The 15,201-nt window shown below is 35.2% G+C and overlaps 5 protein-coding genes across 8 annotated transcripts; 3 read left to right on the forward strand and 2 right to left on the reverse strand.

Moving 5' to 3' along the window:
• Nucleotides 1-33: 33 nt before the first annotated feature.
• On the forward strand, nucleotides 34-2,597 carry LOC147949515 (GDSL esterase/lipase At3g09930). The gene is made up of 6 exons (XM_087482045.1): nucleotides 34-293; nucleotides 389-589; nucleotides 1,119-1,399; nucleotides 1,573-1,879; nucleotides 1,983-2,199; nucleotides 2,296-2,597. The coding sequence occupies exons 1-5, from the start codon at nucleotides 173-175 to the stop codon at nucleotides 2,195-2,197; spliced, it is 1,125 nt and encodes a 374-aa protein (XP_087338171.1). The 5' UTR covers nucleotides 34-172; the 3' UTR covers nucleotides 2,198-2,199; nucleotides 2,296-2,597.
• A 460-nt stretch (nucleotides 2,598-3,057) lies between these two features.
• LOC104757987 (monodehydroascorbate reductase 3) lies at nucleotides 3,058-6,162 on the reverse strand. Its single transcript, XM_010480811.3, has 9 exons — nucleotides 5,665-6,162; nucleotides 5,166-5,237; nucleotides 5,020-5,071; nucleotides 4,848-4,928; nucleotides 4,637-4,755; nucleotides 4,328-4,550; nucleotides 3,930-4,174; nucleotides 3,695-3,835; nucleotides 3,058-3,598 (listed from the first exon to the last, which is right to left on the reverse strand). Exons 1-9 carry the CDS (start codon nucleotides 5,716-5,718, stop codon nucleotides 3,275-3,277), a joined length of 1,311 nt encoding a protein of 436 aa, XP_010479113.2. The 5' UTR covers nucleotides 5,719-6,162; the 3' UTR covers nucleotides 3,058-3,274.
• Nucleotides 6,163-7,360: 1,198 nt separating this feature from the next.
• Nucleotides 7,361-8,006, reverse strand: LOC109132950 (uncharacterized). Its single transcript, XM_019245429.2, has one exon. It carries the CDS (start codon nucleotides 7,889-7,891, stop codon nucleotides 7,613-7,615), a length of 279 nt encoding a protein of 92 aa, XP_019100974.2. The 5' UTR covers nucleotides 7,892-8,006; the 3' UTR covers nucleotides 7,361-7,612.
• Nucleotides 8,007-9,106: 1,100 nt separating this feature from the next.
• On the forward strand, nucleotides 9,107-10,908 carry LOC104758152 (tyrosine-protein phosphatase At3g09960-like). 4 transcript variants are annotated; one of them, XM_087451186.1, is made up of 4 exons: nucleotides 9,107-9,833; nucleotides 10,059-10,126; nucleotides 10,318-10,497; nucleotides 10,603-10,908. In XM_087451186.1, the coding sequence occupies exons 1-4, from the start codon at nucleotides 9,320-9,322 to the stop codon at nucleotides 10,771-10,773; spliced, it is 933 nt and encodes a 310-aa protein (XP_087307312.1). In that variant the 5' UTR covers nucleotides 9,107-9,319; the 3' UTR covers nucleotides 10,774-10,908. The 4 variants fall into 4 exon arrangements, 2 of the variants coding, with proteins under 2 accessions (XP_087307312.1, XP_087307315.1); XR_015557833.1 differs by having other exon boundaries at nucleotides 9,253-9,833; nucleotides 10,079-10,227; XR_015557831.1 differs by having other exon boundaries at nucleotides 9,256-9,833; nucleotides 10,059-10,227.
• A 1,630-nt stretch (nucleotides 10,909-12,538) lies between these two features.
• On the forward strand, nucleotides 12,539-14,467 carry LOC104758071 (tyrosine-protein phosphatase RLPH2-like). Its single transcript, XM_087482185.1, has 4 exons — nucleotides 12,539-13,148; nucleotides 13,573-13,640; nucleotides 13,862-14,041; nucleotides 14,127-14,467. Exons 1-4 carry the CDS (start codon nucleotides 12,638-12,640, stop codon nucleotides 14,295-14,297), a joined length of 930 nt encoding a protein of 309 aa, XP_087338311.1. The 5' UTR covers nucleotides 12,539-12,637; the 3' UTR covers nucleotides 14,298-14,467.
• The last annotated feature ends 734 nt before the right edge of the window (nucleotides 14,468-15,201 follow it).

Genomic DNA, 15,201 nt, shown 5'->3' on the forward strand with positions numbered 1-15,201 from the left:
CTTTTGGTAATTGTCACTACAAAGCCAAAGACAATGTGTAAGTGATAAAAATAAAAAAGTTCACAAAAGGCCTCTCCTCAAACGTATCCTCACCACATGTATACTTTTCTTCCTCCTCTTTTCGCTCCACTTTGCTTACTTTAACACATCAAACAAACACACACACACACACATGCACACACACAAAAAGCCTCTTCTTGGTTTGAATCTGATACCTCATACACCAACAACAATGGAGTCTCTAAATCTGTTTATCTCTCTCTTTCTGTTCTCATTCTTATGTTTCTTCTCAGGTAATTATAGAGCATATTCATCTAAATATATAGCTCTTAATTAATCACATAAATGGATTCTCTGAAACCCATTACTAATGATTAATGTTTTGAAGGTGCTGAATCGGATCATCTTCAACATAGTAACTCAAAGAGCTTGAGACCGAACAGGCTGTTCGTGTTCGGAGATTCCTATGCAGATACAGGAAACATAAGGAAGTCTCTCTCCGATTCTTGGAAAATTCCTTACGGCATCACTTTCCCACAAAAACCCTCCGGTCGTTTCTCGGATGGCCGTGTCGCCACCGATTTTCTAGGTTCTCTCTGACTCTCTCTCACACACTTTTTTTTTTGTTCACAATAAATGAGGATATGGATGATGTGGTTCGGCCACCAAAATTCAACACCAACACTAACATCCTAACGTATGGGCTCCGGCCATACTGTTTTAGGTTACGTAGGTAGATTAATATCCTAACGTATCAAAAAAGGAAAAAGTATGAGTATGTTGTTACTAGCTACCATAATGCTGACGTGGAAATATATAAGTTCAGTACATACACTAGAAAATTTATTCAACATTTATTGGGTATGGTTTTGTATTAGATTAGTAAAATTACCATGTGCAGTATTCAATCTCTTTGTAAAAATAAAAAAGACAAGAAACTGCACATTTTGTTTGAATTCATGATCAGTAAAATTACCATGTGCAGTATACACGTATTTTTATTTTTCGCTTTTTTAAAAATTCTACACATTATTTGCATTTACGATGTGTTAATTTTTGGACAACTATAACGTTTTTGATTTAATTTTTACACCAATCTTTTCATCCGTTGTGTGCAGCAAGATACTTGGGGATTAAGTCACCGATCCCATACACGTGGAAGGATTACGCAGGAAAGGAACGGCTATTGTACGGGATGAATTATGCATACGGAGGAACAGGAGTGTTTAAGACTAAAGATAATCCATTGCCAAACATGACAACTCAGATTGATTATTTTGAACGCATCCTTACCGCCGGCAATATCTACTCTCCCTCCCATCTCCCATCTTCCCTCGCTCTCGTCAGCGTCGCCGGCAACGACTATGCCACTTTCATGGCCCTAAAACGCCCACTGACCGTAAGTAAACACCATATATATTTCGGTCCGCACTTAACTAGGATCCCATTTTTCAATATGAAAACATTAATTAAAACAAAAAAAATAAAATAATATAATACTTTAAATTTTGTTAGAAATTGTAAACGTAAATATGCATGACATGCAAAAGTAAAGCCAAATTGTTCTTGTAGGAGTTACCGGCATTCATGCAGCAAGTCGTTGGTCAAATTGAGGTAAACGCGAGACGCATCCACAAGTTAGGAGTGAAGAAGATAGCGATTACTTCAATGCAGCCACTCGGATGCCTCCCTAGCATCACCGTCTTTACCTCATTCCAACGTTGCAACGCCACAGATAACATATCAACGAATCTTCACAACTATTTGTTGCATAAAGCCGTCGCCAGGCTTAACAATGAGACCAAGCCCTCCACTTTCGTCGTCCTTGATCACTACAACGCCTTCTTGACCGTTTTCAAGAACAAAGGATCGGAACCGGGTAAACCAAAAAAAAAAAAAGTTGAAATTTTGGATCCTAAAAATGTTAATCTTTTTTTTTTTTTTTTTATTCAAAATATTTTACGAGGTTTGTGAATCGCCAGGTGTTACAAGGTTTGGGAACCCGCTGGAACCGTGTTGTGTTGGGATCGACAGCAATCACGACTGCTCAAACGTGGACGAGAAGGGTGAGAAAAAGTACACAATTTGTGAAGATCCAAAAGGTGCCTTCTTTTGGGACATCTTTCATCCGACCGAAGAAGGATGGAGATCTGTTTACTCGGTTTTACATAAAAGTCTCAAGGAAGTTTGGATTTAAGAGTAAGACTTAAATTAAAATATTTTCCATCATTGGTGTTTCTATGTCTTCCTTCACTAAATTGTGTTTATAACATTTGTCTCGTCTTGTCTTTGTAGCGAAGAGAGTTTTCAAGTCAAGCGCTCGCTGGTTATATGGTGCATATTATAAGGATCGTTGAAGTCATGGATAAAAGCAATTGGTTATAAGAATATTAAAAAGCTTCTATTGATCTTTTTCAATCACAAGCTGGTCTTAAATTGATAACTTGAGACTAGAGAAGCTTAAAATACTTAGAGAAAAGGATTTTGTCAGTGGATTTAGATTCGATGCAACATAGAAAACAACACCAAGTCCCAATTTTTTTTATCAGCTCTCTATAGAGATCGACAAATCTCACATGTTCCATGTTGTAAACAAACACAAAGTTCCAATTTTTTATTTCTCCTACACACAAGAAAATAATAAAATAATAATTTGATTATCAAAACGAGCAAAGATTCAATTTATTTTCCTTCTGCAGCTACTCCAATGAGAATCATAGGGATCGAAGCAGATCTAATTAAGTTTCAGGTCGGGTCAGATAAACCCTAGGAGAGTGATATACCGGGAGGTTTTTGGGATAGTGAGAAGCACGATTCTGTTGTTAAAATAAGAGTTTTAGCGAAGGGTGTGATTTGGTACGTGTTATCATTAATTAATTAATTAATTTAAATTGAGTTATGAGTGTACTTTGCCTATTAAAAAAAAACCTTCTAAATCAGGTTTATATTTTGATATTTGATTCTCATAAAATTATATCAATTTAAGTTTTGTTGGACATTAAAAAAAAAGTTGTTACAGTTTAATTAAATGCATATGACAAATGTCATGTGTTCACGTGCATCCAAAGCTGAATATCTATCATATTTCGAATATTGTAAGAACTTAAAATCCAATGATTCGATCAAACCAAATAAAATACATAATTATATTAACCCAAATATAAAAAAGGGACTCGATATGAAATCAAAGGATAAAGGAGAGATTGTTACATCAATCTGACTTAAACCAAACAAGCTAAGACCCAAAGTCTCAAAGAGACAAAGAGTGGTGCTGTTAAAACTTGGTGGCGAAAGAAAGACCTTCCTCGGCTAACACGTCAAGACTCTCAACGGAAGGTTGTCCTCGTGCCACTTTAGCAATAGCCTTGTATTCCTCTTTAGTTCCTCCTTCGAGAAACACTCCAACTACTTTCCCGTCTTTAACCCAATACGTCCCAAACTTAGGCTTTGGAGTTTTGGGGTCAGTATCTCCAAAGATTACAGATTCTCCAACGTTGTCCCCATAGAATTCCCACGAGAGGTCGAAAAACCGAGAGTAGAAATAGGGAAGATAATCGTAATCTGGAACAGTTTTCCCTTCCTCAGCTGCTTTGATTGCCTTCAAGAACCATAGAGATACGCATCATTAGGTCAAAAGAGTTCGATCGATCGGTATATATATTCGATTAAAGAATCAAGCTGGTAAGGCTCTTACTTTGACTGCTTGTCCAGCAGATTTGCGAGCATTGTCGGCGTGTTCAACACGCCTCATCTCGCCATACATTTTCATGGGGAATGTGGCTACATCTCCAAGTGCGTATACGTCAGGTAGGCTTGTTTTGAAGAACCCATCAGTCTACAATAATAACGAATAATCATTAATCACTCACTACTAATAATGGTAATTGACAAGAGCTCTGTTTTTTTTTTTTTTTTTGAATAACACAGACCTTAATTCCACCCTTCTCCTCTTCAAGTTGGCCTTTGAAGAGTGAGGTGACCGGTTTACCACCGACACTGGCGACCACAATGTTAGCTTCTAGGGTTCTTCCACCCTCTAGTATGACCTCCGTGACCACTCCATCTGAGTTGGTGTTAAATCCGGTGACAGCGGTTCCCTTGATGATTTTGATTCCCTTGTTGGTTAAGTAAGCCTCATAGAATGCAGACATCTCCGGGGTGAAAAACCGGTTCACTATGCAACGATCAAACAGAGGAAAATATCTATGTTAATGAAAACTTCTTTTGCAAAACTGATAACTCCTAGTATCTTGAAATGAACCTACTAATATATATCCAATGTAAAATTATTTAGCTAATTTTATTTTTTGTTAAGCATAAAACTTACGAATCCAAGGTTCTGGAAAAACAATGGTCACTTCATGGTTATTAGCCTTTAGAGAAGAACTCATCTCAAGACCTAAGAAACCGCCGCCAATAACCACGGCCTGTCCGTTTTGCACATATAGTTCCATAGCTAACGAAAGCTCATCATTGTCATCGATTTCTCTTAGGTAGAATATATTCTTAACATCTGCTTCTGGGATCCCAAGTTCTGACAGTTTGACGTACTGCAAAATATATTGAGATCAGTCGCAAGAGGAACTTAGAACGTAACAAAGAGAGAGAGAGAGAGAAGGTTAAGTATTGTGCTCACAGTAGAACCGGTTGCAATGAGCAAAGTTTGGTACTTGTAAATTGTTCCATCATCACTAACAAGTGCCTTGGAAGCAAGATCTGCTTTGACTATCTCTGTGCTCACAATTAGATCAATCCCTGTAAATGAAAAATTATCTCAGAATCACCAAAAACATTGCGAGTGGAAAATTACCGAGATTTCTTGGAGAAGACGGAAACCAAAACATTACCTTTTTGTTTGTACCAATGAGGGTACTGCTTCTCTTCACCAGTTCCAGCACAGCAATAGACACTCGCAAGGGTCGGATTGACTGTAATGGTGATCCAAGTTAAACCAAAATCTTGTAAGGAAATAATAGTTAAATCTATTGACAGAGATGTTATATAGTTAAAAAGGTTTACCTGAGAGGTCAATATATACTTTGGTTAGTTCAGGACGCTCAAAAGGAGACACCTATTGACAAACACACAAAACAAAACATGGTTATGGCCTTATTTCTAGGAGACACCAGGGTTCAGGAGTCTAAAATAGGTGTCTGAAAACGTACTGGTTCCTTGGAAATGATTGCTAGTTCACCAGGGTTCAGGCCCTGCTTCGTAAACTCTCTCGCCGCGTAACCCTGTGATTCGGAAATGCCAAAACAAAAGCCAAAAAAAAGTCAAATCAAAGCATAAACAGTGGACTTTATGTAAAAGTGAGAACCTAGATCCAAAACTTCTTAGTTATTAAAAAGAAAAAAAAAAAAAAAAAAAAAAAAAAAAAAAAAAAGTGAGAGCAGAATCCAAGAGATCTAGAGAGAGAAATTCCAAAGCAAAGCACAACCGCGAAATAAGCGATGATTCGTCGATAAAAAATGGTATAATCATCAACAAACTACAATGCTATCGAGTTGATAAAATTAAAAACGTTAGTACACAAAGATATATAATCTATATATACTAATTTGTATTTGTGTTGTATTGTGTCACTATCGGATTTAAATTCGATAAGATATATCTTGTTAACGAAAAAAAGATGTGAAAAATGGAGCAAAGCAATTTACTTACGGCGGCTACACCACCTCCAATGATCACGTACTTGTAGCTCTTCTCTTCCGCCATTGATGAATCAAAACTTCTTTCTCAGTTTCTTTTTGGTATGTTAAGAGGAAAGTGACTTTAGTTTTATATATAGTGGAGTGGCGATAAGGCTATCGAGTGTAGGTGTCTGAATTGGACTTGACCCGATTTGTTTAAGGCATATTGATCAATTGGATATCATTATTATGTATTAGTGGATAATAGAATAATCATATTGGAAAGACTATAATAATATCATCCATACCTTTAACGTTCCTAAATTAGCTATTATAATCCGAGAAAATGACCTGCTGACGAACTCACATGAAAAAAACGTATATATCACGTTGGAATTGTCTGCCCTCTCCTATAACGACGAACTCCGTTTAATTTATTTTACTCCAAAAAATCAAAAGATTTGTTATATAAACGTGTATACTATATGGTGGGTAGATTGATAAATTAAATAATTATTTAGTTAATCATATATTTTCAGAGTGTCAGACACTTGGAGTTATTAGCTCAAATCTCAATTTCATTGGCGTTATTAATTCAAATCTCGATTCCGTTGGCGTTATTAGCTCAAATCTCGATGAAAATTTAAGGACATCATTAAATGGGAGAATTTTTTTTTATGTTTTTAGATTAAATATATAGTGAAAATAATGTTAGATCAGTTGTTAAAATCATAGGTAAAAAAATGGGAGAACTAATTATGGTGTTCTTAGAATAAAGATATAGTGAAATAATATTCATAAACATTTTACAAATTATAAAAACTTATAAAATAACATTTAAATTACTTACTTATATAAAAGCAATTGTATACTTATAAATTAATATAATATTCTTAAACATATTACAATTATAAAAACTTATAAATTAACATTTAAATTGCATACTTATATAAAAGCAATTGTATACTTATAAATTAATATAATATTCTTAAACATTTTACAAATTATAAAAACTTATAAAATAACATTTAAATTGCTTACTTATATAAAAGCAATTGTATACTTATAAATTAATATAATATTCTTAAACATATTAAAATTATAAAAACTTATAAATTAACATTTAAATTGCATACTTATATAAAAGCAATTATATACTTATAAATTAATATAATATTTTTAAACATATTACAATTATAAAAACTTATAAATTAACATTTAAATTGCTTACTTATATAAATGAAATATTTTCTTTTTTTCCAAAAAATCTCGTCCAATCACATGAAGCCACGTCAAATAAGAATTGGGCTTAGATCAGTTCTACATCAAGAACTAAAAAAAGTGTTCTAAGCCACTATTCATTATTTTTATAATTTTTTTGGGCTAAGAACACCCTTGGTGTTCTCCCATTAATAATGGCCTAATAGTACTAGTATTTAGCGCAAATCTCAATGATACAGTGATTAGCCACATCCTAACAAATCAACTTTGAAATGTTTACTATGATTATTACATATAGATGTTGCTGTTAGAATTTGCTTTCGCAGTTTATGCTTTTGAAGAAGTCCAATCACGGACAACCATCGTGGCATAAATTAGGGGTGGAGGATGCAAGGAATCATGTTATATAATGACATTAATGGATCTTCACCTTTCTTTTTGTTCTTTCTTTGGTACAATAATAGCAACACAAGGTAAGGAAATATAATGAATTGGACTCAATCTCATTTGGGGAAGATTTGGACTGAAGGCTTTGATACCATGACAAGCTGTAAAACTACATTTTCTTGAACTGAATATTCATATATGCAAAATCCAAAGCTAAACTTATATAGACAACATAAAGTGACCAAATGAAAACTAAGGATACATATTTAGATCTTCTCGTGACATATATTTGGGGTAAAATGATATCACGGTTTCTTTCATCTCTTCGGCTCTCGTACCTCTATAAAGAAGATAGATGAAGGAGATGGAAATTACGGGTGATGAGGCCACAGAAAAGCTCCGATTGCAAAAGCTCGCTTCTCATTGAGAGTATTGTCATGGAAGGCAAGAAGTCCGTAGTCTGAAAGAAGCAAATCCAATCTCCACTCTTCCATCTCCTCGTAGTCCTCCTTCTTGTACCTTGGGTAATGCAACGGCATCTTAAATCCACTGTTTGAGGCCTTTACGACACCGTTTTTGTCAGGATTCTCAACACTTGCTTGCTTGTTGGCATGGTTGAGAAAGTTGAGAAGCCATCTCACGTTTCCCATCTCTCCCTCTCTCTCTTGTTTATGATCGATTGTGTTTCTTGTGTGATTATTATTATTATATATAGAGAGATAGCTAGCTACCGTGGGATGGATTACGTGAATAGAAAGAGAGGACAAATTACATGAAGTAAAAGGAACAATTTCAAATATACCATTATACTTATATATGCCACCTCACTTGTTTGATTCAGGAAGGAATAAGGGGAATGAATTGGGTTTTAATTATTGAAGAGGTTATATTTGTGATTAAGAACAATACCAGAAAGGGGAAGAGAATCTCGTCAAGAGATGATGTATACATGGAGTAATAAATTTGTAAGCAATTAAGTAGCGTTTGGTGAAGAGTCCCGTAAAAAGAGCTTATCATTTAGCAATGAATGGAATTGCGTGCGTAGATAATTAATTAAGAAGAAGATGTACGTAATTAAGAATTCATAATCACGAATATTTCTGGCCGTATATACCTATACGTCACATTCAATTATGTCATGTTATACATAAATATCTTTAATGATCATAAACCGGAAAACGTAAGAGATGTTAATGAATTAAGGAGGTGAATTATATAAGCTAGGATCATGACTCAGGGAGCTCCAACGCTTTCAGATGCCCCAGTCAGAAATTAAAATTTATGCTCCTTTCTATGCGTTTTTTCCTTAATAAAAACAATTATTTTCTTAGCCTATAAATTTTGACATATAAAAATATGATGTCCTTGCTTATGCTATGAACCAGACATGTCTCGACTAAACCGATGTTAATAATGTTCTTTGACTCTTTCTGGTGTTTGCACTTTGCACTACGCTAGTTGAAGCTAAATAATGCAAGTAGCCACCACCCACAAATATAAAAAAACATGCTTTATAGCACCAAAAACATATTAGCTTTTTGAACCACTATGACTGAATAATAAAAAATTTGAGGTTATGATGATTAAGAATAAAATTTTATAGTAGTTAGCGTTTTAGAGATGGCATGATATATCTTGTTAAACTTTATGTTAGTTATGCATGTATCACATGTATCATCCGCGTTTTTTTTTGTTTTGTTGATAAAACTCCACAAACACAAACATTAACAACAATGTCAAAAACGTGTTTACGTGAAAAAATCGAATGTTCAACGAACTAGTTTGATATGATGCTGAAATAGTAACGTGAATATGATATCATTGACAACTTTGACTATATATCTCTATCTTCCATGGTCCGTTTTATTAATGAAAAAAAAAATAGTCATTGAGTAAATCATTAAATTGATCGTGGAAAGCGAACTGTCAAAGGACTGTAGACCGCAGGATCTATTACACGTGGATATTTAAACGGTCAAGATGACATGTGAAAAGCAGAACCATCGAAACAGTTGACTTTTGTTGTCAATGTTTAGTCGTCGACCACAGAATTGATTGCATCACAAGAAACAAGACTAATGATGTCCCAAAAACCACGAACTGTGATCTGCGTCGGAGACATCCATGGAAACATCTCGATGCTCAATGACCTCTGGCGTAATCTTCAATCGACTCTCAAGTCAGATTTCAGCTCAGCTCTCGTCATCTTCCTCGGAGACTATTGCGATCGTGGACCGGAGACTCGAAAAGTCATCGACTTCTTGATCTCTCTGCCGGAGAAACATCCCGTGCAGACCCACGTCTTTCTCGCCGGTAACCATGACTTCGCTTTCGCTGGGTTCTTGGGTTTGTTACCTCGTCCTTCAGATGGGTCTGATATTGCGGAAACGTGGAAAGAGTATGCAAGAAGCGAGGAGAGAGAAGGGTGGTATAAAGTTCAAGGGTTCGAGGATATGCATCTCCAAAGTAGGAGATGGGCGGGGAATATTAGGGTTCAATTCGATTATGGAGAGTATGGGGTGGTGTACAATGGATCGATATACGATGCTGTGTCCACTTTTGAATCCTATGGCGTCCCTCATGGATCTTTTGGTAACATTTCTCCACCGATGTGTTCTGCTTCTTCTCTGTATCGTTATACTTTATTTGGCACGAACTGTGAATACACTTTAAATGGTTGAAGCTTTCTAGATTTGGGGTTTCATGTCATCTCTTGAGATAGTGAAATTATGATATTTTAAAAAGACTATTTGGGATCGTTGCATTGGTTTTAAAACTTGCTTGTTTTCTTATATAATCCTTTCTTTAACTTGATAGATTTGACGAATGCTGTACAGGAGAGTCACAAGAAGTTCTTGACCAATATGGTATGGGTCTATGAAGAGGTAATTAATTAAGGGCTATTTCTTCTAACCATTACATCATGTGAAGTTTGTAGGAAAAGAACTTGAGTGGCTATAAAACAAAGGATGTCTGATTTAGCGGGGTATAAGCTTAATTAATTACGGAGGAAAATGTGTTGTAGACTATAGTAGTTATCATATTCATATGTTTCTATTTGGTGATACTATTGCAGGATGATGTTTGTATAGAAACAGAGGAAGGGTTAAAGCGTTGTAAGTTGATAGCCGTACATGCTGGTTTAGAGCAAGGAAAAAACGTAGAAGAACAGCTCAAACTATTGAGAGCTAAAGACACAAGCATGGCAAGGATACAACCTCTAACTGGTCGGAAAACCGTTTGGGACATCCCACAGGTTTAAACAAAAACATTGAAAGAACCAAACTTGTGTTAATTAATTAACATTTGCCTAACTAGAAATCTCTTTGAATGATTTTGTTTTCTCTGAAACTTTCTTCAGGAACTGGATGAAAAACAGACTATTGTTGTTAGCGGCCACCACGGGAAACTTCACATCGAAGGCCTGAGACTGATCATCGATGAAAGCGGTGGATACGCGAATAAACCTTTGGCTGCAATTGTTCGTCCTTCTAAGAAGATTATACGTGACACCGATAATATTTCTAATTAAGTATCTCATGTCTTTATATTTTCTAAGCATTCGGTTTGCTCTTTCGTTGTTTTCTTATTTTGTACTTTTGCTCATCCAAAATTATCATATCTACAAATAATCTTTAAGAAAGAGATAGATATACCGATTGAATTATTCTTGTGACTTATGATAAATTTTATTAGAAAACTACAAATGTTATATTGAAAAATATCTGAAGTGTATTTATTTAGTATTGAATCAATCTTAGCACTTTTTAAAGACAAAAAATTAGTAGAATTTTATTAATTTTTTTTTATTAAACCAACTACTAGCTAGTCGGCCTCAAGATATTGTCATCTCGTATCCGCACAGCTGTGGTCCAGTGGTAAAGAAGAATTGGGGAAAAGTTGGAAGGAACTAACCCAGATTCGATCCATCCTAGAAACGAGACTAATAGCACATAAAACCATTTCCACTCCTGTTGCTTAAATTAAACTAATCATATAATTAATATTTAAATAATCAAAGCAATCCAATAAGAATTTAAACAAAATCAGCCTTATACACTAGAGAACTCTTATTAAGGTTTCTTTATTTATCAAATTTTAAATTTTATTATTTATCAAATCTTTAAAATTATTAAATAATTCAAAATAACAAAATAATTCTTCAATTACTTATATATTACATTAAAAAATTAACAAAAAAAAAAATTTACATGATTCAGAACCTTCAATATCAGCACATATTTGTGAGAAATCCTCGTCATTAACCACAACCTTGATGCCATCAGGAGGGGATTCGTCCAGACTCTTCAGCTCCTTGGCAAGCTGCTTGATAACATTAGGTGGTAGATTCTCATTACTTGCCTGCGCACCAATGAAGACAAATCAGTACAGGCACACCTTAAAAGGCTTTTCAGAAGTTACCAAACAAGCACAATTCATAGCAAGAAATAGAGAGTGAGAGTTACCATGGAGAATAATAAGCACAAAAAGGACCCTCCGGAAAAGCTCTTGTCCACAGAATCAGATAAGCAGGGCAAAGCAACAATGTGATAAGATCCTTTTTCTGGTCTTCAAGGCTCAAATGCGATGAAACTGTTAAAGAACCAAAGCCAGCAAAAAGGTTATTAGCGTCGATTAGTTAACAGATTGGTCTAAGCAACAACATTCATTCACAGCATAAACGTTTCATCAACATATCAATTTGTCAAAATCATTAATTCAATACCAAAACCGTAATGAATTATTAAGAATAGTAAGGCAATTGAGCAAAGCGGGTGAAGAAAAATATAAACTTGAAGCTCATTGGAGAAGAGTGAAGATACGAATTAAAAATACTGAGCAAAGCTGTGAGTATCTCCAGTGGAGATGCTCTAAACGACGAACCATACACGTTTATTATCTCCCGCAAAATTTAATATATTATTTCATCGTTCATACAAAGTTACCAAAGTATTCTTTAACATTAAACATGATGTGAGCGATGATTCTCTTTGTGGAACTAATCCAGGTATAGATGTTCATGGAGTTAAAAATTTACGTCATCATGTCTTCCCAACGATTAAAAACTGAGATCAAGTTGGAGTTTTAAGTAAGTTTCATAAACCAAGAAAATCTAGACAAGATAACAAAAACTAAGTTATGCATTAAATAGACACTACGATTATATTGTATTTGGACATCATAATAAAATATCTCATTTATTAACAACTCCATACTCTTTTTATATTAAATATTATTAATACTCTTTTGGTAACAACAGCAGCTATTAATAATTAAATATTACTATTATTTTCAGTGTGAAAAAATCGAACATGGATATTATTTGGAAACATATATATAAAGAGACACAGGCCCATAGAGCCCACTAATACATTATCATTAAGAAACAGAGACTGATGGCGCAAAAACCACCAACGGTGATCTGCGTCGGAGACATCCATGGATACATATCGAAGCTCAGTAACCTCTGGCGTAACCTTCAATCAGCCATCGCCCCGTCAGATTTCAACACAGCTCTTGTCATCTTCCTCGGCGACTACTGCGATCGTGGACCCGAGACCCGGAAAGTCATCGACTTTTTAATCTCTTTGCTGGAGAAACATCCCGATCAAACTCACGTCTTTCTCGCCGGGAACCATGACTTCGCCTTCTCTGGATTCCTGGGTTTGTTGCCTCGTCCTTCAGATGGGTCTGATTTGAAGGATACGTGGAAGGAGTACGAGGGTAGCGAGGAGAGAGAAGGATGGTACAGAGGTGAAGGGTTCGAGGATATGCATCTCCAAGGTCGGAGATGGGCTGGTAAAATTAAGGCTCTGTTCAATTCTGTGAAAGGGATGCCTTATAAAGGATCGATTTACGATGCTGGATCGACTTTTGAATCTTATGGTGTTCCTCATGGATCTTCTGGTATAATTCTCTATCAATGTGTTCCTTCATAGTTCTTTTTTTTTTTTTGGGTCAACGGTTCTTCATAGTTTATAATTAGTTTTTGCTTGATCAAGCTGTGATTGAATCTGTACATATTAGAATTCGCTGTTACACCTTTGTCGAGGTGCTAGTTATAATTTATAATTAGTGGTTTTCATTTCAAGTATCGTTGTAATTTGTGAATTTGGTGGTCAGGGTATGATTAGATCTCTTTACATTTCAATATTGAGCAATTTGGTCGGCTGAAAATTGAATCTTTCTCGGTTTGGAACCAGGGCTGTTTGGAAGTAACATGTTTTCGTGATTTTTCATCTTTCTGCTAGTGAATTTATGGTATTTTGGAACTGTTTTGGGATCTCTTTGGTATTGATCTTGAAACTTGTTTGTTTTTATGTCTTGATAGATTTGATGAAGGCAGTGCCTGAGAGTCACAAGAAGTTCTTGACCAATATGGTATGGGTCCATGAAGAGGTGAGGGCTCTTTTCTCCTACCATTTTATACTGTGATGTTTGTAGGAACAATGGTTGAATAGTTATAAAACCATAAGAACTCGAACTATGAACTTATTAGTCAATCTGTTGCAACCAATTTGAAAGTTAGAGCCATGTATATTTTAGAAGGTATAAGCATGTTTCGTCGGAAAAGTGTATAGTATTAGAACTCATGTGTCTATTTGTTGATTCTACCACAGGACGATGTATGTATAGAAACAGAGGAAGGGCTTAAGCATTGTAAGTTGATAGCCGTCCATGCTGGTTTAGAGAAAGGTGATAATGTAGAAGAACAACTAAAGCTCTTGAGAGCTAAAGACACGAGCATTTCAAAAATACAACATCTAAGTGGTCGGAAAAACGTTTGGGACATCCCACAGGTAAGCCACTGAATGAGCCAAACTTTTTGTTAAAGATGTTACTCAGTTTTGAATTCTCTCTTTTAAAATCTGAAACATTCTTCAGGAGCTGGATGATAAACATACTGTTGTTGTTAGCGGGCACCATGGGAAGCTTCACATCGATGGTCTGAGACTGATCATCGATGAAGGCGGTGGATACCCGGATAAACCCGTGGCAGCAATTGTTCTCCCTTCCAAGAAGATTATCCGCGACACTGATAATTTTTCTAGTTAAGTTTTCTCATCGACCCAATATACATTGTCATTTCAAAATAACTGTAGTAACGATAACACTAACTTTCAGTTATGTTACGTTTACTAAGAAAACAAATGGGCCTCTGAACATTCAAAAGCTCAACTCTTAAAAGTAAAGCCTTGCAAATCCAGTAAGCTCAGATTTATAAAGCTGTCTAAAGACAAGCGCGTAGAGTGTTTTTTTTTTTAGTCACTGCATAAAAACGTAGTCACTAACATGATGAACCTGAACTTTTGAGGGAAAGGTTCAAAGGTTCCAAAGTTATATCCGTTATATGGCTCCTGAGTTGGAGCACTTTGCCATGGGAAGAAGACGAATATTAGCATGTCCAGGTTCCCAAGTTTGAACAAGAATCTAGTGGTGGGTGACTAATACGGCTCGATATTTATTGGGTTATTCAGAAATTTGTGTTTTGACATTTTTTTTAAAAAGCATGTTAAATTAATATAAATCAAAATAATATTTTCTTTACACTTGGTTGGATCCATTAATTAGAAAAGGAGCAACACTAATAAATAAAAAAGAATGGGCCCAAAAAAAGGAGAAAAAGGACAGATAAGAAAAGGAGTTGTCAGAAATGTGCAAACACATGCTTACTTGATTTTCATTATACTGTATATATAATAACGACAGCTGTTTACTTCGGTTGGTTCACGTGAATCAAATTTTGTTTACGAAAATTTCCCAAGCCTTTAGAGGAAGGAAGTAAACCAAGATCTTACTCCATTTTGTTCTCAAAGTTAAACCAAATAAGTTTGCTTTCTTCCCGATTCCTTGTTTTTTGAGACTCCACTGGATAAACTAGTTATAGGATGACATTTTGACGTATCATGAAACAATATGGCAGCATCCAGCTCTACAAAAATTAAGAACTTCATTTTCT

This window comes from Camelina sativa, chromosome 1, assembly GCF_030686135.1.
Source record: "Camelina sativa cultivar CO46 ecotype springtype chromosome 1, ASM3068613v1".
Taxonomy (NCBI): domain Eukaryota; kingdom Viridiplantae; phylum Streptophyta; class Magnoliopsida; order Brassicales; family Brassicaceae; genus Camelina; species Camelina sativa.